The sequence below is a fragment of the Protomyctophum bolini genome (genome assembly GCF_963924005.1).
Source record: "Protomyctophum bolini genome assembly, chromosome: 8".
Taxonomy (NCBI): domain Eukaryota; kingdom Metazoa; phylum Chordata; class Actinopteri; order Myctophiformes; family Myctophidae; genus Protomyctophum; species Protomyctophum bolini.
This window is the reverse complement of record NC_137869.1, coordinates 34,900,222-34,925,381: the sequence shown is the minus strand read 5'-3', so window position 1 is coordinate 34,925,381 and position 25,160 is coordinate 34,900,222. Positions and strand designations below refer to the sequence as shown.

The 25,160-nt window shown below is 43.5% G+C and overlaps 2 protein-coding genes across 4 annotated transcripts in view; one reads left to right on the top strand and one right to left on the bottom strand.

The window, feature by feature from the left end:
* Positions 1 to 201: 201 nt before the first annotated feature.
* Positions 202 to 18,679, top strand: ivns1abpa (influenza virus NS1A binding protein a). Its single transcript, XM_080770383.1, has 15 exons — positions 202 to 413; positions 9,474 to 9,727; positions 10,056 to 10,190; positions 10,846 to 11,015; positions 11,154 to 11,229; positions 11,496 to 11,669; positions 12,451 to 12,576; positions 14,432 to 14,542; positions 15,066 to 15,207; positions 15,465 to 15,692; positions 15,950 to 16,071; positions 16,479 to 16,605; positions 16,718 to 16,849; positions 16,982 to 17,155; positions 17,408 to 18,679. The coding sequence occupies exons 3-15, from the start codon at positions 10,080 to 10,082 to the stop codon at positions 17,668 to 17,670; spliced, it is 1,956 nt and encodes a 651-aa protein (XP_080626509.1). The 5' UTR covers positions 202 to 413; positions 9,474 to 9,727; positions 10,056 to 10,079; the 3' UTR covers positions 17,671 to 18,679.
* A 3,374-nt stretch (positions 18,680 to 22,053) lies between these two features.
* swt1 (SWT1 RNA endoribonuclease homolog) overlaps positions 22,054 to 25,160 on the bottom strand; it is a 32,151-nt gene continuing 29,044 nt past the window's right edge. For all 3 annotated transcript variants that reach the window (XM_080769528.1, XM_080769529.1, XM_080769530.1), the window contains one exon: positions 22,054 to 23,670. In XM_080769528.1, the coding sequence (XP_080625654.1) occupies positions 23,550 to 23,670 (121 nt within the window). In that variant the 3' untranslated portion in view covers positions 22,054 to 23,549. The remainder of the gene's footprint in view (positions 23,671 to 25,160) is intronic.

The window sequence follows — 25,160 nt, the reverse complement described above, 5'->3', positions numbered from 1 at the left end:
ATTATTTTTTCATAATCATGATTCATTTTCCCAAACATTGGCCCCACTGAGAGGGACACATGGGCAGTGCCCACTCCCCCACCCACCCAAGCTGGTGTAACGTGAGAAGTGGGAGGGCTGCTATCAGTTTAGAGACCGTCCTCCTCCGGCGACGTCAGGGCGCTGTGTGGCGCTGGACTGAGTAGCTTTTGTTGAGAGAGTGCTCCTTCCTGCCCAGTCAGCCTGAGCCTGCAGCATCGCTAGTCAGAGTAGACGGAGAAAGGACGCGTTGCTAGCTGAGGAGTGTAGAAGACAAGGACTTGCAACCCTCGGAAACCTTGCCAACAGCCGCGCATTTTGCCGTACCTACTAACCGACCAAACTCTGAATTTGCAACAAATATGTCTAATATCGCCTGCGATCAAATGCCCAAGGTAAGAGATCGTTTTGTTTTGTAGGTTGATTTTATAACGGGTATTCCAGGGGGGGGGGAGGAAATGATGGCAGATGCTGGATTGCTATCTTTATATAAAAGGGGAAAAAACATAAATGTTTGTAGGTTACGTAGGTAGGTAGCCCATGTGTGTCGCTCTCTTGCTCACACAACATTTCTGGATCAATCTGGATGTTTGCGGATTGGGTGGGGGAGCAGGTTGGAAATGGCCAGAAAATGCCTCCATGTGATGCGTGGTAGTGACTCTCTCTTATACGCGCTCAATGTCACTGCTGCTACCCGCGTCTTCCACACACACGGTAGTGGTCGACACAAGGACATGTCAACCGACAGCTATAGTTGACCATTAACGGAAGTACGAAACAAACACGTGTTTTGAGGATTGTTTGTTTTTTGTCGTCTTTGTAATTCCATTATATATCAGCTAGTTGGAGTCTGGACTCAGACAGCAGGCTAAACGTTCACTAGCCTCGGTATGCTCATTGCTCACGCTGTCGCTATGGCTAATTCAATGCCTTGCCGTCACGTCACCCTGGTTTAGGTTCAACGCTAACGTTTCGTATATTTGCTGTTTTTGGTCGATCCGATTTTGATCACATTGTATTGTAAGTGTTGTCCGGTTGACCTAGTTTTTAACCGGCAATATATACGTAACGCACCCGGTTAATGGCAAATATTTTGTATCCCGTGTGTTCTCCTTAAATAGCAGATGTAGATAATGCTCAGTGGTTCGGTCGCGATGTGGTGTGACTGAGTTGCTAGATTTTTTCCCGGCCCATGAGTCATGGAACTGTCGTATGGAATTAAGAAATTACTGCTGGCACTGGTGGCACCGCGCCATGCAGCATGGTAAAGGTATTCTACGATTGGAGATGACAGACAAGGCTCTCGCCGAATAGGCTGCTTGCTATAGATCCTGAGTGACCAATCAGCTGATTATATACCCACTGCTGCCAGCCAGGGTTGGTATCTTGAGTTCTTGACATGGGCAGTTGGGCACACTCTGTACTCTCTCTCCACCCCTATCTATCGCCACATTGTATCCAAATTAAATGGATTATTGTGGTCAGGGAAGTCTTTAGAAATGATGTGATGTGACGTGACATCATCTGCAACTGAGTGCAGAAATGTATTTGTGTATTGCAAGCATGGCTTTATGAATTGCGGGCTATATGACTTGGAGTCTGTCTGTAAGTTATATTATGTATTTATTTTCACCCTGGCCTGCATTGTCTTGTTCACATCGGATCCCGGCTGCAGCATTGCAACATCAGCCCCACAATGTGAAGTGTATTTACCATTTAACCTAGTCTACTACTGTGACCTTACATCCGGCGTGTAGGCTGCTGGCTACATTAGTACATTCCATATGCTTAAGTGCCGCTGTAGTTTATTCCCCCCTTTTTATATTAGCAAAAAGCTGCTTGGCCACACCTTTTTTGCCCTTTGAAATCGATCCGTGTATTTATTTTTGCTCTGTAATTGAACCCCAAAATGCGGCTGGGAGATAAAAAAATCTGGTAGTAGTAGTAGTAGTAGAGGTAGTATAAGATCCTTTTTTATTTGTTTTAATACATGCAGTCTTGTGTCATTGCAAACAGAATGTACGTAAGCTTTGTGTAACTACACCCTCTTATATTATAATCAGGGATGTGTCATTTCAGTTGTATGTGGGTTTTTGGACACAGCGTATTATATGAACATCCCTGTAAAGGAATCTTTACCACCTGACCCATGCATGCGTCCTGCAGTGGTATTTATTTGTCCTAATCAAATTCCTGCTCTGTTTAATGGAGTAGCGATCGATTTTTACAAGCAGTGAGTATAGTATCACTTACTTGATGTGGCCATTTCACCACTAGGGTTCAACCCAAGTCCCAATTGTTCAGTTGTCACCCGTTTCCACCTTTGTACTTGATCGGTCAAATGGAAACGCAGAGAGGGAAAGAATACATTCAAAACTACCCTCTGTGACACAAGTAGTGAACATCCTCGTGCTTTCCTTTTCTCCCCTTTGTCTTGTCCCCTTTCTCATCGATTCCCTGTTGACTGATGACGCTTACCAGCTGTCTGCATTCACAACTTACTCTATCTGCCTGGCTGCCTCGTGCCTATATCTTTATTCTCAATATAAAAGCATTGTGTCACTGACCCGATTTGGGAGTTCTTCCTTCCTCATGTTCACCCCGTTTTCTTTGTGGGCTTCTTGTCATCACACTAAAATGATTTAAAACAAGAATGACTCAGTCATAACTCACGGGTGCAGAAAGCTCTCGTTTATGAACATTACAGTATAATCAGTGTGTGCCACAGCCTCTAGTCTGCCTCAGCTCACGGCTTCACGTTGTGGCGTTTAGACTATGGGTTTCATGGGTAAGTCTCATTACGATTGGCTTAGGCAGCCAATCATGAAAAAAGTCTGACCCTAATTTTCTGTTTTGTTAAAAGGTTATATAAGATGACGAGGAGAGGGTATGTAGAATAAACAGACGGAGGGAAATAAAACAAGTAAAACAATAAGACAACTGAATGTGGATTTAAATATATAAACGTGTTCATTGATGATTTTGTATGTGCCTGTTTTGGATCTACATGACAACTAGCTTCAGTTCATTTTCTCATATTATTATTTACCTCAGACCTCTACAGTGAGGGAAATGGTGTCAAAATGTCTTATCAGTAGAGGCTTAGCTGATTATTGAATCACAAGCAGAGAGTCACTGGGATTGAATGAGCGAGTCTTGACTGGAGAAGAGGCTTAGATAGAAGAGTGTAAAGCATGAGGGATGGGGTGGAGCCATTCAGTCTTGCGTAGAGGAGGAGTTTGCAGTCAATGGAGCATCTATAAGCACACACCCTTGCCAAATGTTGCATAACACAGCAGAAACTGGGTCAATTTCTTCACATCTACACACAGGGATGATTATGGCTTCCCATGTCAAGTCTGACTAGGGGTGCTTCGATTTGGTTTTTTGGGACCGCTCCTGATAATTTCTTCGATCTTGTGCGTAAAGGAAAATGTTTAATATTTCCAAAATTATGTCAAAATGTTCCTGTTTGTGGGGAGGAAGGGGAGAATGTTTAGGCCTGTCACAAAGTTGCATCTGATTGACTTTTATACGACTTAAATTGTATAAATGTTGGTTTCTCCAGATCGGGTAAATTAACGTTCACCAATCTATTAATTTGGAGTGAAAACCGTCCGATTTAAATCTGTGGCCAATCGATTGGAGCACCTCTAGTTCTGACTGTATGTTGTGCATTACTATAGTGCCAGATTAGTATACGGCAGTATAAATGTAGGCCATTCATCAGCATGTCATTGATTATCTTTAAAGGGGAGTTTTGCACAAGCTGTTTTCTTACTGTATATGAAGACGTGTATCCATTCGTCATTGAAGCAAAAAAACAAAAAAAAACATGCAGAGCATTTCATAAGGAATTAGCGGATTTACCGTCCATGTGGGTCAAACTCTAGACACATCATCTGATCTAGATGATGTGACAGGTTAGTCCATGAAGTGCAACGTCAAGGAAGCTCTGAGAAGGAAGGGAAGTGGTCATGTGACTGGGCTGCGCCATGACACTTTCATGGGAGCCAAACTCACACTGGAAGTGCAATGAATACATGGAGCTGGCTGGACCAGCTCATAACAAACATTATTTATGAACAATTGAGAGACCTTTTGTAAAGTAATCACTTCTGGAAATCACAGGTTGTTTTCTAATCACTTACTTTTCGATGTGCACAGTATATAATTTTATCTGAGGATCTAAACAGCAGCAGGTATCGTTTCTGGCTCCAAGTATCGCAATATTTGGCTGCCAGACGGGAAACAGTGGGAAGTCTCGCGATACTTGGTGAGTTCAGAAAGGTACTTTGTGCTCTTTAGATACCATACCTCTATAAAAATCACAGTGTACACATCGAATAACAACACAGCAGACCATAATGTGTTACATGTCTTCTGTTATTTTCCAGAAGTGATTACTGTACAAAAGGTCTCAATTGTTCATAAATAATGTTTGTTCATGAGCTGGTCACTGAGCTCTCATTGATTCCGTGCATTCTGCCAAACTTCTGGGTAGTTTGGCTCCCATGAAAGTGTCCATGAAAGTGTCATGGCGCAGCCCAGTCATGTGACCACTTCCCTTCCTTCTCAGAGCTTGGTCTACGTGTGCTGGCGTTAGACCCCTCCTACGCCTTTCTTAAAGGACCAGCGCCCTATATGTAAATTTATTTTGTAATAATATTTTTGGGTCAATCTACATATTATCCACTTTTGTAAAAAAAAAAAAGGGTTAGGAAGAAATTCCCCAGTCTTGTTTCTGCACTTCAAGACTTACTCATGCGTCTTGATTTAGCACATCCCCAATTTGCACACCTTTGCCCAAAGGCAGTGAACAGGATGTTCAGAGGCACTCTGCAATGTTCTTTTTGTTGTTGCTTGTGGGTGTCTGGGTGGAAGACGCACCCAGCTCTGAAGTCGGAAGTGATACTTGTTTAACTGTCTCTGTGTGATGCGCTGTTCTTTTCCACTGCAAATGCAATGAATTTGTCATAGTTCCTCTTATTCCTTCGACTTCCACAGAGCATTCAACCCCCACTCCCCTCCTTTCCAGTACATTTTGTCCCCTCTCCTCTGCCATAGTCTCGTCTGTCTTGCGTGTGAAAGGGAACCGTGGTATATGCGGTTTGTGAATCCAATCTCCATTATTTCCCAACATTAGCAAGCCTTAATAAAGACTGTTAAAATCTTGAGTGTTAATTTCAATTTCACTCCAGAGTGTAAAAATTGACCTGTAAGAGTCCAATTGTACCCTAAGAGATAAAGTAACCACCACAACTTGTGTGTGTGTGTGTGTGTGTGTGTGTGTGTGTAATCATCTCAAGCTCTACTCACAGTAGCTATATGCACATGGTGTTCTAGGAGTCTGGTTCTAGTAATTTTCCACCAGAAGTTGGAACACTCCATCTCAACTGGTAGTAATCCCCCCCCCTCTTATTAGTCTTGGCACAAATCTAAAGAAGTATGTTCGTTTGTGTGACTAATGCACCTGTGTGAATGCTTTGAGTAAAATCAGATTACTAGCTAGCACAGAATTACAGTATGTCTTATCCTCAGTTTCCTTGGATGAGGGGCAATTACAGTAGTGTGGTTGGCATTGAACTGGAATGACTGGAAAATACTAAATGTATTGGTTGCTAACTTGCTGCCTTGCTGGCATGTTTCACAAAACCAAAGGCAGTAGAATTGTTTTGGCCCGGGCATTAGCCGCATTACTAAATGGAATAGAATCTTTTTTCTTTGATCTAGAGTATTTACAGTGTCCACCTTGCATTTTATAGTTTATAACAGCTGAGGACAAGATGTCCCAGAATTAACAGGAGATGCAACACAATAAGTGTCTTTCACACATGGCCATGGGCTTGTACAATGTGTTTGTCTGTCGCCTTCCTCCAGGCAGTCTGACTGTAGAGAGAACGTCATTTCTTTTCTCCGGTAGCAGCACACAGAGAACAGTGTTCCCACGTCAGTTTAGCTGTCTTACCTTGTCCACGTCATTTAGTTGCTTGTGGATGCACTGGGCACATGGCTTTGTGGTCTAGTTTGCACACTACCATCACATCATTCACAATGTACCTATACTGAATTTGAAAGGGTAATCTGATCATGACTTTCTTCACTTCTATCTTCCCCAAATATGAATCACACAATGATGGGCTTCTAAACGACACAGGCTAAAGCAATTTCACTTGCATCCATAGGGGTGCCACAAATGCAGAAACGTGATTTCTTAACACCAAATTAGTCCTTGTAAGTATGATGTTAAACAGGGTTTTGATACTCCATACTGGCCGGGGGCCACAAAAATGCCATGATATGCAACATCCAATCTTCCCCACATTGAAATCACATGTTGAAGGGCCTCTTTAGAGCACACAACTTTCACTTCTGCCCATAGGGGGCCTACAAAATAAATGTTGCACTGTCTGTCATACAACTCAACCGTATTCCCTCCCTCCAGCAGCTTCCTTGTGTCTTGATCCCATGAATGACACAGCCATGCCATGGGCAGACAACCCGGCCAGGTCACATATCTGCGCTCCAAGAAGTAGCACATTTTTCACATTCATTACTTTTAGTAACAGTGCCAAGAAAGGAACCCTCCATACTTGGATGTAGGCCATTTCTTTTAAAGAGTAAGACCGTCAAAAGCAGCTTCTGTAACTGTAGAAGGATGGCTCCATCCACCAGTCTGCCAGATGGGGTGCCCGCTGGCCAAGTGGTCAAGGCGCATGTCACATATAAGCTTTGGCCTGACAGCGCGTCTCATATTCGAGTACCGTTCATGACGACCTTTGCTGAATGTCTCTCCCTTTCTCTCTCTCTCCCTCTTTCCTGTCCATCTTCACTTGGTACTATCAAAGGCAGAAAAGCCAAAAACAAATCTTAAAAAGATCAAATAAAGATTAGCTTCTAAGTTATGGCAAGGCAAGTGGCAACAACTCGCTTGCCACAAACAGGCCAGACCAGGAGCATTGCATACAACACAGGACAAAACTTGAAAGAACACTTCCCATGCAAAAGTTGGGCTTTATAGAAACAAAATTGACAGGGGAATGTGCTCAACTCTGCAGTGCATTTTGGAGATCATAAGAATTAGTGATGCCAAGTTGACAAAGGCAAACAAACAAGCACATTTTGCTCTCATATATAAGGTCACGCAATCTTACTTTACAATGTTACTTTAGTTAATCAAAAGCATTTCATTCTAAAAATGGACTGATTATCATGCAAATATGATTCTGATAATTGGCCTGGCTCAACCCATGATTACTTTATTATGAGACACAGCAGCTAACTTATGGTTTAATAAGTGTGTGAACTTGAGGGGCGCTCTTATCGTCATACATCACATTCTGTGCTCAGCCAATCAAATCATTACTATGGGGTAGCTCTGGTCCATAGCTCTAATGCGTTTCATTTAGAGCTATGTTACTCTCAACTTCCGCCGCTCGCATGAATGCAGACCAGCCTCTATTCTTTGGCGTAAATAAAAAGAACGTTTTTGCTACTCACCAAAACAAAGGCGAGTTGTGTCATTAGAAAGCCTACTTTCCTTAGTGGACGCACTCTGAGCCCCACCACACAACTGTACTTTTTGGCCAAAAGGGGATTTTGTTTCCACCGGGAAAAAAAAATCTTTTTTGGTTACTCCGCTGCGCCCTCTACTGATATTGCCCAGAGAACTGCCTCATAGAGAATAATTAATAATAAAAAAAATCCCTTTCTGGCCAAAAAGTACCGTTTATACGTGTGGTTGGGGGCTCAGAGTGCATCCACTAAGGAAAGTAGGCTTTCTAATGACACAACCCGCCATTGTTTTGGTGAGTAGCTAAAACGTTGTTTTTATTTACGCCAAAGAGGAGAGGCTGGTCTGATTTCGATTTGAGATTTAAAACTGGAAGTCCCATAGCCTTACTGCGCAGGGCAGAATCGTAGAAGCAGTAGAAGGCTATGGACCCAGAGCTAACTATGGGGTATACACAGAGACACACACAACTGGGCATATGAGAGGCTAGCACCCCTCAAAAGTCTGCGAAAATATTCTATACTTTGGACCTATGGCTACATATGTAGCTAAAATGGAATACTTTTTTCTTTGCATGCTTTCATCTAATCGCCAAATAAAACTATTTAATAAATTCTTGTCAGGTTGTTAAAGTAGCCATTTTTTTCTTGCTACGGGACGGGGACATTCCAGCTTTGTCACTAAATGCATACTGGTGTCATAATTATACACAATTTGTGGAATTCAGGAATATGACAATAGCACCAACTTGAGTGACATTAACCTCTATTATGTGCACAACACTTTAGACATGCAGACAGTGTCTCCTTCTTAGGCCTAGATTCACATGGATCTTGAAAACAAATGGCTTCTAAGAAAGACCTTCCCACATGGTTGCGTGGATGGAATTTCAAACCTATAACGGGCACCTGTGTGGAGTCATAAAACTGTTGGAATTCTACAGTGATTTATTTGCCAAGACCCAGAATACAAACAACCTCGCCATCTATGGCCTAACTCCCCCCCCCCCCCTATTTATTACTACCCCATTAACAAGACTGAGTGATGTTGCTATATTGGGTTGTTCCAGTGTAATATTGTGCCATGGGATTGTGTGATTGTACTGTTGCAGCAGCTCACTTCTTATGTCGTGTCGTGTTTTTATTAAAAGGTCAAGAACCAGATTCACAATAACTTTGAGATTGTTGCCATTTGGCTTCATCCCTTGTTTTATGCAGGGCTGTGACCACACACTATCCCCTTGCATGGTTCTCATTTGGGGAAGGCTAGAATGAAAGCTTGCCAGTGTGGGTTGTCTTCAGATGAAGTAGAGGGTCTTTACTGAGAACAGGCGGATTACGGAGAGTGTGAACCAGATTAAAGTTAGTGTCCACTCTAGCCTAGCCAGGTCGGTGGCACATGGCAACAGGTTTAGGGACATGATGAGTTGGGGGCTGGGCCATATGACCAGATTTTGGATCTAAATCCAAATCGGAAAAATTGAGGAATAGACCGTTCTTCTGGGTGCTTCAAAACGCCACTGAGCAACTTCCATTGAAATGAATAGCAGGGTGCGCTCTCTGTTCTTTATAAATCTATCGTATGAAAAACTGACTTCATAGACATCAGAGGCGTTATGCACAAGGCCAGCCATAATGCAGAAGACGCGACATGCTGTACATTGCTGAAGACTTAAGAGTTGCTCTGAAGGTGCGTGGGGGGAGTTAGGTAGAGCTAACCCTGCTGTTGACTATTTTTGTACCTAGTTGTAGACTGGTGGTGCTGGGCTGCCCTGCAGTGAGCTTGGACATTAAAAGACTTTTGAACACATGGGGCAGACAGCTGCAGCAAAGTACCATAAACTTCAAATTAGCTTTCCTATTCCACTTTGGACAGACCTTCTTGAGTGAACAAGCATGATGTACTGTTTGTTATATTGCATTTCTCTCTCCCTCTCTCCTAGGTTATGATGTATGACCAACGCAGAAAAGGAACAACTCTATAGCCAACGTTTTCCTGAGGACTTGATTACGGTCGCTTCAAGCCTGATAGTTTGCATCGGTGCGGCTGCTACTGGCATTGCTTCTGACAACCCTGTCACCCACCCATCCATCCTGGTGAAGAAGACTTGCTGTCTACTTTGCCTGTTGCCTTCCTCTAGCTCTACTCCTCTGTAAGGGCTAGCACTTCCCTGGATTTACGTCATTCTCTCATTAGGTAAGACCATTACTATTAGTAATGCATGCAACATAGTATACCTTCACTTACAATATACATGTACCTAATCTTAATCACCCCCGTCGAGGTTGGTAAAAAGTATTAGGAGCAGTACTCGGGGCTTAAAGTCTTCAGTCCTGGGGACGGATTTCAGTCCTGAGGATTTCATAGGGGTCATTTAATGAGATCAGTGCAGACTTTTTTAGTTTTGGGATTTCTTTAGCTTTAAGCCCTGAGTACTATGTATCGGTAAGCATGCTGGGCAGAGGGCCAGTATGTGGGCTTGTCTGAACTGTGTGTTTAACATTTTCAACCCTGTTACTTCCAGGCTTTGTATCCAAATTCAACAAAGATGATTCCAAACGGTTATTTGATTTTTGAGGACGAGAGTTTCCTGGATTCCACTGTGGCCAAGATGAATGCTCTGAGAAAGAGTGGACAGTTCTGTGATGTTAGACTGCAGGTACGTACAACCCCTACTCGCCTCCTCAACACACGCGCACACACAAACCTGTTTCTCACCTGCTTGATTCAATGTCCCAGGTCTCCCTGTCAACACCTCTCGCACCACCGGCTATGTTTCTCTACCCACACTCTCTGGGAATTCACCCTGAGTCAGTCTGTGTTCAGCGCTTTTTGTGAAATGTGAGAGCTGGAGGAAGGGGAAGTTGGCCTGGAATACAATATAATGATTTTTTTTAAGTCAGGATAGTACGGCTCACTGAAGCGAGTTAGTTTCAGTTTAGAGTTGAAAACCCCATATGGAAGTTGGGACTAGTATTTACTTTATCCTTCCTGTTAACTTTCCATTGTTTTCATATCATGTTTTGAGAACCAGTTCACACCCTTTGTATCACATTGGGTAACCACCCAGCCATGTTAATCACGCGATTACGGCTGTTGAGGCAGAGTGTGTTCAGTAAAGTCTTTTTGCTCATCGATATTTCTTACATAACGCTGTTATGTTTCTCAACATAAGGATCTTGCCCTGAATATGTTTTAGCCACACTCGAGCACATCATAATGCTAATCAGATCAACAAACGTAAACAGTGTTCTCCGTCATACTCTGTGTAAACATCCGTCTGCCCTCCCCCTCCCCCTCTCCTATTGGTCCAGGTGTGTGGTCACGAGCTGATGGCTCACCGAGCCGTGCTGGCTTGTTGCAGCCCCTACTTGTTTGAGATCTTTAACAGTGACCTCGAGCCCCACGGAGTGTCTCATGTCACCTTTGAGGACTTGAACCCAGAAGCTGTGGAGATCCTGCTCAACTACGCCTACACTGCCCAGTCAGTAACCAAATCGCACTGCTTTCAAATATGTCCCTGTTTGGACACATCATGTAATGCCTTTCTCACTGTTCCCCACAACAGACCCCCCCCCCCCCTCTTTTAGTCTAATGAGTGTCTGTTGTTTATGTCCTCCAGACTGAAGGCAGACAAAGACCTGGTTAAGGAGGTTTACTCTGCGGCCAAAAGGTTCAAGATGGAACGGGTCAAGCAGGTGGGATTTCATTTATTATTACCCTTCAATACAATATGTAGATTCTCTATAGATGATAAAAGCAAGGTACAAAGTACAATTTTATTTGTTTAAAATAATAACTAGAAATGCACAAACACTGCTACTAACTAATGTCTATAACAACTGCTGTTCTAAATCCTTTAGACCCGTTATTGACCCTATACCAACCTTGAAACGTACCATAGTTACATCACCAACAGCCAATAAGGGAACACCATTCTTACCACGATACTTGCATTTCTCAGATTTGTGGCGACTACCTGCTGTCCAAGATGGATTCTCAAACTGCCATCTCCTTCCGCAACTTTGCCAGCTCTATGGGAGACGGCCGCGTTTTGGCCAAGGTGGACGCTTACATCCAGGACAACCTGCTGGATGTGTGCGAACAGGAAGACTTCCTCAAACTCCCCCGCCTTAAGGTGAGCTCCTAATTTATGATCTTTCGTACAATGTTGTGCACCGTAAATAGCCAATCTACAAGATCGCCACACATTGCACATGCGATCGGCTTGTAGATTAGCTATATTCAATGCGTAGCATTGCATAAAGTGTAAATGGGGCCTAACGCATGTTTTTTTTAGCTTCATGACTTGATTTAAGATTATGACACTGCAGTAAAATTATACTTACTAGAGGTTTGGGTCACTATTCTGCCCTCATATCTAGAGTTTGGCCCTCACACTGTGTGTGTGTGTGTCACTCATTGGCCCTTTTATGCCTACAGTATATAAGGAGATCTCCATCTGTCAGTCAATGTCCCTTTTTATGCCCATATATGTAGATCCCTGATCAGATGTCATAAGTATTGTGGGCATGTCCCCTTTTGTGCCCATATTTGGAGCTGAGTGCTTTGTTTGCTTCTGAAGCCATGACGAGGTTAGACAACGCACTCCATATTTGGGCATAGCTGCTTTGGTTATGACTGAGTCATGGTGACATGAGCGTGATGACGTGTTCCGTCAGCCTGCCCGTCCTCCCTGAAGCCAATTTTAATATCATAGATGATAGATTCAATAGATTTAAAAGTGTGGCAGTAATATTAAAGCCTTGAATTCATGGAGATCTTTTTGTTTTTGTCTGTTCCAAAATCAAGCTGTCCAATGGACAGTAATGGCTGCTGTATCCTCAGTGATGCAGTTCAATTACTACAGGAGTATGACCGCCTCCTGTAACGTTTCGCCTTTGTCTGTGTTTTTACAGTTAGAAGTAATGCTAGAAGACAACCTGATCCTGCCCAGCAACGGCAAGCTCTACTCCAAGGTGCTGAACTGGGTGCAGCGCAGCCTGTGGGAGAACGGAGACCAACTGGACCGACTGATGGAGGAGGTCAGTACCACGGTCCTGTAGTCTCACACTCGTTCACCACACTTCCCTCGCTGCATTTCCTCTCTTTAGGTCTTTAAAAGAAGTCATTAAGGGGGTCTGACCTAAAAGTGGCATGTTGTTGCCATGGCATGATGTCAGGATTGTATTTTCTTTCCCCCTCTAATTTGTTCTTTCCAAGTGATAAGTTTTGCAGTAAAGACTCACTGTACAACTGAACCATACTACAGAGTAGAGGTGAGCCAAAAATAAAAAGCCAGAGAGTTTGCTCTTTGTTTTGTTTTTTTCCCCTGTTCTCTTTTTGGGTACGTGGTTGGTTCTCACACAGCCCCACCCCAGTGTTACGGCGCTCTTCTCGTCGCAAACGCGCGTGCAGGTTCTTAGAGGTCTGTCTCACTTAACTCCATCTCACTTGATAACTTTTTTTCCTTTTCTTGGCAGGTGTGTGTGTGTGTTTGTGTGTGTGCGTGTGTGTGTGTGTGTGTGTGTGAGAGAGTGAGAGTGTGCTTATGTTTGTGTCACTTTAGTACTAACAGATGGTCCTCCCCGCTGATTTATCTCTTCTCTAGGTTTAATAACAGCAGCAGGAGCCAGGACTGAGGAGCCAGGACTGAGCCGCCATGGTAAATGAGTCAAAGAGAGAGAAAAGAGAGAGGCGGGCAAGGCGCGAGAAGTACTACTGCTACCTCGCGGCAGCCCCTCTCTGCAGCCAAACGACACTGGGCTACCATCTATCCATGCTCACACACAGATGCACCTAGACAACACATTCACATACGACAGAGGGACATTTACTAAAACATGTTGCATCCCTTTTTTACATTTGTATTTATAAACCATACATTCACCCCTGTGTCCCTCCCGTGCATCAACCAGTGCATGTTTGCAGCAGATCAACCCATCTATTGATACATCAGAAAGCACCGTAATTATGCACATCAGTAAAGTCATTTTCACATAACTAAGGTAATGTACTTAACACAGACCTTGTGATGCACTGGACTGCAAACAGACATCACAAGATTCAATTAGCTGCTGCTCAGCAATTTCCTTTTAATAGTTTTACCAAATTAGCCTCCAGGCTCAAATAGCTCCCTTTTGCGAAAATGAGCAGCACAATCCTGGAATGTTTGAATGCTATATGCCTCTTTCACGTTGCATGTTTTTTTGCAGGTTAACGTCAAACTTAATCAGCCAGTAGGGCTGTCGCACAAAAATTGTCCAGTGAGGTGGCCATATTGGAGCGTGCATTGCTGTTCGTATGTTGTGGAAATGATGGTCCCTTAAGAATATTCTGCACTCAATGTGCTCCGACGGGTTTTGTAATGGTTTGAAGAACCATCTAGTCTCCAATGACTACCAGACAACATGTATGCATTAGCCTGATTTGTTACGTAACCACAGTGCTATTGTGTCATCTGGATGTGAAGAAACGCCTATTCCTGAGCAACAACGATGTAACTCTGCTGAGATGAAAGGTTTTCCAAGAAGCTGACGTGAAAGGAAAGGAAGGCCTCCCCCTCCCCCATTCCCTCTTTCATCCTTCTCTTTGGAAGATTTTTCCAGATGCCGGCACTCGTTCTTCAGCTGCCAACACCTTTTCTTAGGCAGGCAAGGACCACAGAAGAGCCGCGACAAAACCAGGACGTGTATGAACAACATTTAACCTTCTCCAGCAGCAGTGTGTCTGTGTGTGTGCGCATGTATGCGTTTTTAATTTTAAAGAAGTTCCCCCTCCAAGCGGCAGAAGATGCGACACAACCCCCCTCCCCGCCTCCCCGCCTCCCCTGCTGGGCTCTTAGTACAATGCCATGGAGACAGCCACATGGGTGTGTTGTTGTCGCTGTGTGTCTTGCAGGTGCAAACGCTGTACTACTCAGCCGACCATAAGCTGGTGGATGGAGGGCTGGTGATTGAGGGGCACACTGAGGTGTTTGGTGGCGAGGAGGACCACCTCCAGTTTGTGCAGGTACACGGCTGCTTGTGCCTGGCCTCCACGCCGACGTGTAGTAGCTTTATCATTTAGTCTGTGCTTGAGCCACACTATTGAGTAAAACCTTTGCCTGGTTATACTTCTACGTAGCTTTAATTTTTTTTAGCACACGTTTTGGTTGCTATGTGGATTATAACAGAATTGAGTGGATTGGCAGGACGGGTGAGGGGGTGAAATGGAAACCCTGCTTTGGTTGGTTGCATAAAAGTAGAAAATATGGACCAGTAGTGGAGCCGGTGGCTTCCTCAATGTTTGTGCTCAAGTTGGATTGTGATTGAAATATGTGCGTGTTTCGCTAGATTGGGTCATAGGCTGGGTTGTTGCTGTGTTCTTGGCTTCAGAAGGGCTTCATCAGGGACTACGTGTTTTGTATTATAGTACAGAATACAGATCGATTCAATCCCTTTAACCCCCGTAGGGGGGTCTGATGGATGAGTGTTAGTTGGCCACTGGGGGTCTTTTGGTAGCTGGTGTCTGTAGCTGCGCTGTGCTGTTACAGAAAAAGCCCATTCGGGAGAGCAACCAGAGACAGCAGAGCTGCAGCTCCTCAGGAAGCCTGTCCCCTTCCACTCAACCATCTAACACTCCCAAACAGTCTGCCAGGAGAGAATGGAAGTACATCGCCTCTGAGAAGACCACCAGTAAGTGAGCTGGAACTATACAGCAAAATCCAAATCCTTCCTTCCCTGCTTTTAGATCTGCTCTATGGTGAATGTTTACCCCAGAATAGGGTATCTAGGCTTCATGTGATTACATTATTTTTGCTAGCTTAATTTTTCTAGTATATATTTTTTATTTTATTTAGTCAAAAGAAGAAATCCTTGCCATAAATACGTTTTGAACAAAATGTAGACAACTTGTATTTATTTGTAAATGATCTTCCCTCCCTCTCGCCCAGACAACCACTACCTTTGCCTGGCCGTGATGGATGGCGTGCTGTGCGTGATATTCTTGCATGGTCGCAGCAGCCCACACACCTCCCCCTCTGCCACCCCCTGTCTGATGAAGAGCCTCAGCTTCGAGGTCCAACCTGAGTCCGAACTGGAGGAGCGCCCGCTCTCACCCATGCACTACGCCCGCTCCGGACTTGGAACCGCATCACTGAACGGCAGAGTCATCGCCGCAGGTTGGCACCAAGGATGATAATTCTACATGATTAATACAATGCATCAATACATCTTTTATGTATCAACCTTGAGCTTAATCTTCAGAGGCAGCGTTATACTAAGAAGAGGGCTGATACAATGAAGCTTATCCATCGAAAAAAGATATAGCTTGTTTTGAAATGAATGCAACTTGGTATGGTCTTTGAAATAATGAAACGTTGCAGCTCAGATCTAAATGAAAGTAAAATCCTGCCTTTTCTGATTCCCGTTTCTGTAGGAGGGTACAACAGAGAGGAGTGTCTCAGGACTGTGGAATGTTATGACCCCAAAGAAGACCGGTGGACCTTCATCGCTCCCATGCGGACTCCCAGGGCTCGCTTTCAGATGGCTGTGCTCATGGTACACACTATTGTCTGTTTAGATTTAGGGAAAAAAATGCTTTCCATTAGCCTAGTGCGGTGCACGTTGTATTGTCTAGTGATGAACGTTTAATTGCTGATTGTTTTTGTAATTTGTATTTTATTGCTGATTTATGCCTTTGAAGTGTATGCATCATTGTTTGTCTACGGTTATTACATGTTCTGTTCAGCACTAACTATTTATAGGATTTAACGTGCAAAGACATGCAACCCTACAGTCGTATAATAATATACATACCGTAGTTACACCACCCTCCCTGGTCTGCTCACACAAAAAACTAACAAAATTGTAAATTGGAAGGAAAAGGAAAATAAATGTGCCTTTTTAGATACATTTTATTTGATTAGGTTGATTAAATTAAATGTTTTGACTTTTGTTCTTTATAGGGTCAACTGTATGTGATGGGTGGTTCAAACGGTCATTCGGATGAGCTGAGCTGCGGGGAGACGTACGATCCACTTGTGGACGAGTGGACTCAAGTGCCAGAGCTCCGAACCAACCGCTGCAATGCAGGTCAGTCTGCAGTCTTAATCATTATTAATGGACCGATGGAGACATTTAAGAGGATAAACTGAAGCATGTAAACCATATATTGACTCATGTTATTGCTCTTTTCCACCTATAGGTGTCTGCTCCTTGAACCACAAGCTCTATGTTGTGGGAGGGTCGGACCCCTGCGGGCAGAAGGGCCTGAAGAACTGTGACGCTTTTGACCCCGTTTCCAAAACCTGGGCCAACTGTGCCCCTCTCAACATCAGTACGTATCTATGCAATACGGTCCTAAATCTCTAGTAACATCCCTTATTTTTGAAACATTGTGTTCTGTGGTGGTGTTTGCAGAGACTTGTACAGTATGTAGTAAGGGTGTGTATGCGCTCTGTGTCACCAGGGAGGCACCAGGCGGCGGTGTGTGAGCTGGATAACTTCATGTACGTGATCGGAGGGGCAGAGTCGTGGAACTGCCTGAACACTGTGGAGCGTTATAACCCCGAGAACAACACCTGGACCCTCATCGCCCCCATGAACGTGGCTCGCAGGGGTGCTGGCGTGGCTGTCCACCAAGGTAAGACCTTGTTTTACCATGAGAGCAGAGGAGAAGAGGCACTGGGACTACTGAATTTGGCATTGGGCATTTACATTACTATCGTAAGCCCCGATTTAGTTGTACATCGTGTCGCGCACCTAGATGTGCGTTGTACATCTGTTCATTTAGCTGTGTGACACCGGCGTGCAAGTATAAATCAGGCTTTTCCTGCAATTTGGTTGCAATTTCCTGTTTGTTGCTAATCTGATCCTGGTGCTGACCTCTTTTCAGGCAAACTGTTTGTGGTGGGTGGTTTCGACGGCACCCGTGCGCTGCGCTGTGTGGAGGTATACGACCCTGCCCGCAATGAGTGGAGGATGCTGGGCAGCATGACGTCTGCACGCAGCAACGCAGGCTTGGCCGTGTTGGCCAACTCCATCTTTGCCGTGGGAGGCTTCGACGGGAACGACTTCCTCAACACCATGGAGGTGTACAACCTCGAGACGGACGACTGGAACGACAGTACTGACGCCCTATCTGCCTCCTTCGCCTGAGGGTGGGAGGGAGTGGGGGGTTGGCGAGTTTCACAGTGGAGCACCGTCTTTCCAAACTAACAGGCTTAGTGACGTAATCGTGTTTTTCGTGATGTTCTGTGTATGGGTGGGATTACTAGGGTTTTCAGGGTCCGAGGGGTCTTCAGTGAAGACTGACTTGTATTTAGGAGGGTGGGTGAATGGGGTGGGCGGGGTGGGGTGGGTTGCCCAAAGCAACATGACGCCTTTGCATATTGCATACAATATTTTCCGTGCTGTATATATTTTGTTTTGTTTTTTCCTCAAAACTTTTGTCAAAGAATGCCAACATTTAATACACATTTAGTGCTTTTTTCATAGTTGAAAGGTTTGTGCATTGTTTTCATTGAGGGTTTTCAGTGAATCTAGTAACTGTTCTAGCCACCTTTCTTTTAAGATTGCAGAGTCAGGAGTGGTGACATATGGGACAAACATGAGTTGAATTGATTTTCTATTAGAAAGTAATTCCGTTTTTTTCTCACTGTCATGTTACTTCCATTTAAAGATCTGTGGTTTTGAAGCCTTACTTAAGGTGAGTGGAGTAACACCCATGTCATGGCTCATGTGTCATTTTAAGCTAAAGCTGGATTTTCTTTATGAATCTTAACTAATGGCCTTTTTTATATTTTTATACACTGCTGATAGATAGTGACCAGATGCATACGCACATGACAGAGTCATTGAATTTAACCAGTGCCAGTTTTAATAACACATCTTTTTGTGCGCACACCACACACGCCCACACGACACGCACAACCATGCTTCTGTGCTTCTGCTAAACAAATCTTGTGTTAAATGAATTTGACTAATTCACTATGTACTGTAGATGCAGTTTACTGGAGATCCTTTTTCTTTTTCTTGTGATGAGTGTTTAAATAAATGAATAAAAATGTAAGACATTGGCATAGATTCTTTTGGGAGGATAGAATGAAAACATTGTATCACATTTGTTACAAGTTATTTCTTAACTAATAAACCATTTCAACCTTGATTTATGTCTATTTTTCAATGCATATCTTCAATGCATAATGAACTAAAGAATGTTGGACTCACAAGCCCTATCATTGTGCCCTGTCTTGGTGTGAAATTAGACTTGCCAACAATGGTTAGAAATTTACATTGTAGAAAAGTGATCTTTTTACAAATTCCCATGTCTCCAATATACATTGCCTGTACATTGGATATTGTTGACATGCAAGGCAAAACCTACAGAACAAAATCCGGTCACTTTAGGAGATGAGCATGTTTAACCCTGTAAAACCCAGATTAATTTCGATTTAAAAACTTATTTCAACCTTACTACTTTTTACTAGGATTTAGAGGAAATGTAAAAAGAAAATCTTGCACATTTTATGCACATTTAGAATAATTACAATAAATTAATTTACATTTGGGGGATATCTTTCACAATAATGAATAAAACATGTTCTAGACATTCTAATCACAAGTTATTTACTTACTTTTATTAGGGTCGGGTTCAAAATTGCACAGAGACCAGAGATGTTTAATTTGTGTGAATTTCAGCCTATTTATATGCAAATATCATGACCAATGAACATCAATGATGACGTTTAGGTGAAAAAATAAACGTATTAATTAATTAAAATATGTTGTAGTATTGCAACGCTGGGTGTTACAGGGTTAAGGGAAAGCAATGTAACTGACAGAGCCCTGAGGTCATGATCTCTTTTCTCTGTCAACTTGAGCAAAGTTCTTAAATGACGTGGCTGCCAGCTTAACTTTCCAGTCCTTAACAATCGACCTCCAAGCAGACCTGTTCTGAGTGGGATGCTAAAAGATGCAAGCCTTGACAAAATCCTTAATGTGTCTACTCATTACTGACCCCAAATTGAGCTCTTCTTCTATGTGGCTGCCTGGCCGGTCATTACTGTGTCCTGCCTGCCGCTTCGTCACTGCTACCTGGACATCCCCACACACTGCTGTACTAAGCCTGGTCTTTTTCTGTCCCCATGTGTGTCTCATTTGGGAGAGATTAAACTAAGCTAGCTAGCATTAACACGAGAAGGGGGCGTGGGTCGGAAGTGAAGTGAGCTGGCTACATGTGCATGAACCATCTGTAGGACACAGGCCACCACCTGCTGTCTGTCAAAGCTGAGATGAGCTCCCTCACATGTCCGCCCATTCACAAATTAGCCTCAACTAATCTGGCAACAGACACTTCCTGTCCATCTGTACCTCATGGGTCACTTTAACGGCAGATACAAACATACAAACTGTAGATTCACATCAGCATTCAACTCCAGAGCCAGAAACAGTGACTGAACATGTTTCATTGCCACCAGCTTGACATTTTTAATCACACTAGTATGCACACAGCAGACAACACAAGCAGCAGCAATGAAGCAAAAAAGGTTCCTACCTTGAGCCGTCTTGATGAGCCCTCCAGCCGCGTCTCCAGTCATCTCCATCCTCCACAGCTGGCTAGCTGACCAGGCCTTTCCTCCCAGCATCAATGGCACCAACTGCAACCAGCCTCATTCTCCTGGCTCTTCTCACTCAGCCTTGGATGTTTAGTAGGCCTACTGCACATAGCTGCTTCCTCGAAACGACCTGTTGTATAATTTCAATTAAACCATCATTGGTAAACAGTTAATAATGAAGTTTCGTAATTTGGTGCTGTGACAAACATAGCTCTGGTCCATAGCCCTAATGCTAATTCTGCTGCAGGGCAGAATTATCAGGGCTATGGACCAGAGATAACCCAAACAAAAATTCCCGCACACCAGTGGCGGCTGGCAGTGATTTTGGGTGGCGGGGCTATAAGACATCCATTATACTATATGCTACCAGTTCAACCTGCAGCAATAGCGTCATATTCCAGATATCAAAGTACAGCAATGACACTACTACAGGCCTATAGTTTGTTACAGCAAGTGCTCCACAACAACAGAAGTGCATGCCCACAACAAACACTCCACTGAACATTGTTTGTATTTGTATGTAGATAGATAGCTGCTCTTATACTGTCATTAATAATGACAGTACGCATGCACGCACGCACAAACACACACGCGCGCGCAACTGGCGCAAACGTCACCGACCAAAATTGAATAAAGATCAAAGCAACTTGCAAGGCACACACACATGCACGCACGCGCGGCGCGCGCACGCACACAGCACCGAAACAACACTAACACACGCACACACACACACACACACACACACACAGGCTCTCTCTCGCTCTCCCTCTCTCTCTTCCCAGCTCGAGCCACTTTCAATGTGATTAAACCAGCGATTATGTTTCTTAACTTTGTGAGATGAATGAAGCAGACCACAATACCTTTCTGTGGGTCCGGTGTGCGGTCAGCTCAGCTGTCTGCCCCAAGAATTTCAAACTCACAAAACGTATTTTGTCTCCTTTCCTTTCGTCATAATATCCAAAATGGACTATATGCTCCCAGTCTCTTAACTTAATTTTCCCCTCCACTGACACGGGACAAAACGTATTATAAAGTAAATAATAAACTTATTTCATTTAAAATACTTCCAGCCGCCATTATTTCACAACATAAACAACCACACACGAGCAGGTGCTGTGATTGGTCAATAGCCAATGACCACGGTCTGAGGCGGGCATTAGGGCTGAGCACAGCCCCAATGGCAAGTAAACCAAGCAGGCGTGTCTTGGCAGCTGTCAATCATTCAACGCAATGAAATCCTTTTGGGCTGTAAAAGATCAGCCCATTTGGACCTATTTTGGGTTTTTCTTGTAACTATTTGATGCTGTTGCTGCTTTAGATTATACCAGAATATAAAAGTTCTATTCTAAAACATTTTAATAATAATTTCTCATCTTTACTCCATAAGATAGGGAGGGCTGAGCCCCCCTTGCCCATTGAGGTCACTACCTGGATCTGTGCCTGGCCAATAAATGGATGGCAATTAGTCGTGTATACTGTATGTATGAGAGCAAAGTATGATACAAGAAGCATGTAAATACACGCCTCACTGTAGCCGTCTCATAGGTTTACGGTCCATACAATTTAGGGAAATACTGTAGACATGAAGTCAGACATGAAGCTGTAATGTGATGACAGTAAGCAGCGAAAGGTCTGCAACGAGGGCTTGTTTGTGTAAATGTTAAAGGGGAAGCTTACCTGAGGATAACCTATGATCATGTGTCCCTGGTCTCACATTACGTGTTACAAAAGCACACACAACTTAACGCTTACCTATGCATCCTGTAGGTCACCTAAGACGCACGGGCAAAGTGTGACTTTAAGACAGGGAGACAGGGCAACGATGGTGCGTTAGTTCATTTTCATCCAACATAAGAACAAGACTGAGAGTAGGTAGGATAATATGAACAAAGAACTTTATTACAGAAAATTGGTAGAAATCTTGAAACTCTTTTTCTTAATTTAGAATTTTACTTCCTGCAGAAAGTAATCTTGTGTCAGTGACTTCAGGGTTCAAATGAACTACTTCAATACTTGACTGGGACCCCATCAGGTCTATACTTGGTCCCCTCGACACCATATCTATTGTTCGCCCACAGAATAAGGACACTAATAATAATAGCTCAGATTTATATGTAAGAAAAAACAAAACAAATAAGTGCTAGATTAAAAAGATAAATGTCTTCTGGCCTCTCCTGTGTGTGTCCTTCCTCTTTCCCCTCCACCTCCCACTGACTGACCTCTTGACAGGAGTTTAGATGATATGCATATGACACAGCAGCAGCAGGTGTAATCTCAGCCTGCAGGCAGCCATCACCGGGGCTCTTATCTACTTAGTCACCACTCACCTCGCACCTCATGCATGCATACTCACATAAAAAGTATGTGTTTACATGTGTCCCTGACCCTGAGCTAGATATTCAACTCCCAACTCACACATGCTCACAATGTGACGCATTATGAGCTTGTAGAATCGATATTTTCAAGGAAGAGATTTGGTGTAAAGGGAAAAAAGAGGAGTCCAACTACAGACCTCTGGGGGTCCCCAGTCAATGGGGTGTAAGTGGTTAAGGTCTTCTAACAATATGAGGTCCAAAGCTGCAGGAAATCTTGTAATATGCATCTGCCATGAGATCAACATGTCAGCTATGGCTACTGTAGTTGCACTGTAGCTGTTTGGGACTATAAAGAGGCAGCAAGGAAAATACTTAGTATTTAATACTGATATATAAAATAAAGTCTCACAAAAATATATATTTTACTCAAAGTTGTTTTTTCTTTTTTGCCAGGAGAGCTGAGCCTTGGCATGGCATGCAGTGTGCAGCGGTAGATGAGTACAATCGCAATGTCACAAGTGAGAGTTTACTAGGTCAGCAAAGATATAACATCATCTGTGACATCATCTGACAGCATACAGTATCTGTAAATACTGTAAAGTATAATTTCCTGAAGCTATCTTTTCCAGACAGGTGATTAGCCTGTAAGGATCTACAGTATAGTGGCACGACTCTGTTGTACGATTGAGTCGTATTTGTGAGATTATAGATCGTCTATTTTCCAGATGTGGCACCATGGTAAGAGAAAGTATATATATGGCTTTAGACAGTTTAATTAAACCACCTGCTACTTATTGCCATCAGATACAGCAGTGTACTTTCTAGTTTTCATCATTGAAAAGAGTGAACTGAATCATCAAAGGACCAACAGCTCCTTGCAGGGATTCTGCATAAGTAAAAACGTATGTAGTACAAACTGGAAAATACCAAATACAAATTAAAAAAACAGCCTGTAAAAATACAAAGTTATTATAGTAAACGCATAACTCTTTGTATAACAAAGAACGTATTATTATTCACTTCAGCAACAAAGATTCTATTTTTATGAAAACAAAACAGTGGTAATAACATTTTAAGCTTCAAGTAACTGGTAGTTTGATCCGTCTCAGTCGTGCGTGGTTGATGCCATGATGGTGTCAGAGCCATCCTGACCCATGGCCTCCACACAGCGCTCCAGCCGCGCTTGGAGCTCCTCCAGCTGGATCCCCCCTAATCTCAGCTTCTCCCTAGAAACCACACACACACACACACACACACACACACACACACACACACACAATTAACAGCCAGATGAATAACATAGAAAGGGAACTGGCGGGAGAAAGAGAGGAACAGACACAGTCTCAAAGTGAAAGAAAAACTAATTGAGACAGAGAGAGACATTTCCCAGAACACATCCAGTGAAATGAATGTCTGTCAGTATGCTGGGAGAATTATAGCCACCACGTGAGAGCACGCATGCCACAGAAACTACACTGCAAAAACTGGGGGGGGAAATCAAATTGTCAGGTAGGTAATATCCAGAACAAGTGTATTTTACATAACATAAACACAGTATGCAAAAACATGAACTGCGCAAATTAAAGAATAATGAAAATGTCATGCCACAACCAGACCACATGAAGACCATCAATAACTTCACAACTGCTTTCAGTTATGAAAGATGAGACAAAACAACAACGTTGGGCATAGAGGGTGAGGTAGGAGGGAGCATGGACAAGATGGCACGGCACGCTGACTGAATGTACTATTCACATAGAAATGTTCTGTCCAGAAGGAACCGCACAAAAGAGCTTCTGTTCATAGCCTCCAGAGGAAGGCATGGCTGTTTTTATGGAGGCTATTTATGGACACATCTCTCTCAGAATTTTTGCTGAAACGCCAGCACACACAGATAATATGTATAGATACATGTAAGCACACACGCACGCATGCATGCACACACACACACACACACACACACACACACACACACACACACACACACACACACACACACACACACACACACACACACACACACACACACACACACACACACACACACACACACACACACACACACACACACACACACTCTACTGGGTCTCGTGGTTTTCGCAACAGGGACACTGAGGACGCTTGTTGCTTGTTTGTTCACGGCTTTGCTTTTGTTTCCATTGGAACGTTACGTAACCACGGGGACAAGAGGGAAGAAAGAAAGGGAAGGGAACATGTCACTTGTTGACGCCTCCTCTTCCTCTCCCCAGCCTACATCCATCCCTCCACATCCACCACCACCACCAACTGTTCATGAGTGTTTATGTAACCCCCAGAGATGACAAGAGGCGTTATATGGACTGTTTGCTCTTTTCTGTTTTAACCTGATCTGCTATTGTCCGTGAAGAGATTTGTTGTAGAGGGAAAAAGGAGGGGGTACCCTGGTCAACGTATATAGGGTTTAAGACTAAGTGGTTGAATCATATTGCATGGGTCTGTGCTACATCATGATGTGGCCTTGCACGGAGGGACTGAAATGTGTATAATTCAAAATGTTATGTATACAGTAGCTACATACTGTAGGTCTTCTGTTATGAGATAAAGAATTCAACATGTTCACCTGAATGACAAAAGGCATGGTAATGAAAAGCTCACACAGACACCCCTCTGGGGAGAGAACTACAGTACATGCACCACACATTAAAGAGACAGGGCTCCAGAGATGATGCTTCCAAGA